At 55.4% G+C, this 1,499-nt stretch overlaps 1 protein-coding gene across 1 annotated transcript; it reads left to right on the forward strand.

Moving 5' to 3' along the window:
• Positions 1–1,027, forward strand: MIND_01417600 (uncharacterized protein; the record flags this gene model as incomplete). The annotated part of the gene is made up of 2 exons (XM_037370567.1): positions 1–52; positions 147–1,027. 2 exons carry the CDS (start codon positions 1–3, stop codon positions 1,025–1,027), a joined length of 933 nt encoding a protein of 310 aa, XP_037213159.1.
• Between the last annotated feature and the right edge of the window lie 472 nt (positions 1,028–1,499).

The following is a 1,499-nucleotide window of genomic DNA, read 5'->3' on the forward strand; positions in this document are numbered from 1 at the left end:
ATGTCCTCTTCTCTTCCTCATTTCCGCTCTAACGCGCGTATCGGTTACGCAAGTAACGACATCAGCCCCCGATTCAAAAGCACCGTGACGTTTTCTCACGTGCGCGTGACACTTGTGTCGTCGTACCACCACCACTGAAAATTTAGCATCATGGCGGTTTATTGCGACCGCTGCGACCGCTACTTCCCGCACTACGGTGCCCTGGCGCAGCACGAGCGGGCGTCGAGCGCACACTGGCTCTGCGGACGACTGCGAGATCGACTACACCACGTGGACGGGGCTGAAGGAGCACTACGTCCAGAGCCGCCGGCACTTCTACTGCCAGCACTGCGACGAGCATTTCGACGACGGAGACGAGTTGGAGGAACACATGGACGAATCGCATTTCTACTGCTCTTCCTGCGCGCGGGTCTTCAAGAACGACCAGGGGCTGCACGAGCACTACCGCCAGTCGAGCCTGCACCACTACTGCGCCGCCTGCCGCCGGCTCTTCACCTCCGCAAACAACCTCAACGCGCATCTCAACTCGGCGCTGCACAAACCGCGCACGATCACGTGCCCCGGCCGCGGCTGCGGGCAGTCCTTCATCAACGGCCCGTCGCTCGCCGCCCATCTCGAGTCTGGCAGCTGCGCTTCCGGCGCGAACCGGCAGTCGCTCAACCGCTACATCCGCGAGCAGGACACGCGCCACGTGATCACCGACCCCGCGCGTCGCCGCCCGCCGGCGAACGACAACACGCGCTACGTCGCGACCGGCCGCAGCTGGAACGGCACCGCGTACGAGTGCTACCTGTGCCACAATGAATTTCGTACACTCCCCGGGCTGAACCAGCACCTTGCGAGCCCGCGCCACGAGGAGAAGACGTACATCTGCCGCGGGCCGAGCTGCAGCCGCCGCTTCCAGACGCTCAGCGCGCTGTGGGCGCATGTGGACAGCCAGCAGTGTGGTGTTGCGCGCTTCGGGGCGGTGAAGCGCGCGATGGACGAGCTCTCGGACCGCTTGCAGAGGACGCGGATTGCGAATTAGAGGGCAGCAAATCGAAAGACGGAACTCGATCAAAGTAGAAACCAGACTGTTTATGAGGATCGGAGCATGGTTTACACTGCCTATACTAATTGATAAGAAGTTTGACTGCAATGTACAGACCCAGGGTCACTGGGCTGATTAAGGAATTTACCCCCTGGGAAAGTTAGAGGATAAACGGAAGGATAAATTTCCAATTTATCTGTAAATTTTTTGGATGATAAAATCACCGTATAAATGGTAGATTTTGATGAAAGAAAAATTTAGGAATAAAGCTGGCATTTTTCCAGCATAAAAACCCAGGGTAAAACCGATAGATAAATGCAACATTTATCCATTAATTTAACCGAGCATTTCTACAAAGGAAAAAGCTTGAGACAAATCTTGGATAAATCCAGACATTTATCTGTAAGGAAAATGTCAGGTGTTCCTGCTGGATAAAGCCACAGAGAAATTTGCCATTCAAAAGACGAAG

This window comes from Mycena indigotica (assembly GCF_014461135.1).
Source record: "Mycena indigotica strain 171206Taipei chromosome Unknown Mind.scaff0018, whole genome shotgun sequence".
NCBI lineage: Eukaryota > Fungi > Basidiomycota > Agaricomycetes > Agaricales > Mycenaceae > Mycena > Mycena indigotica.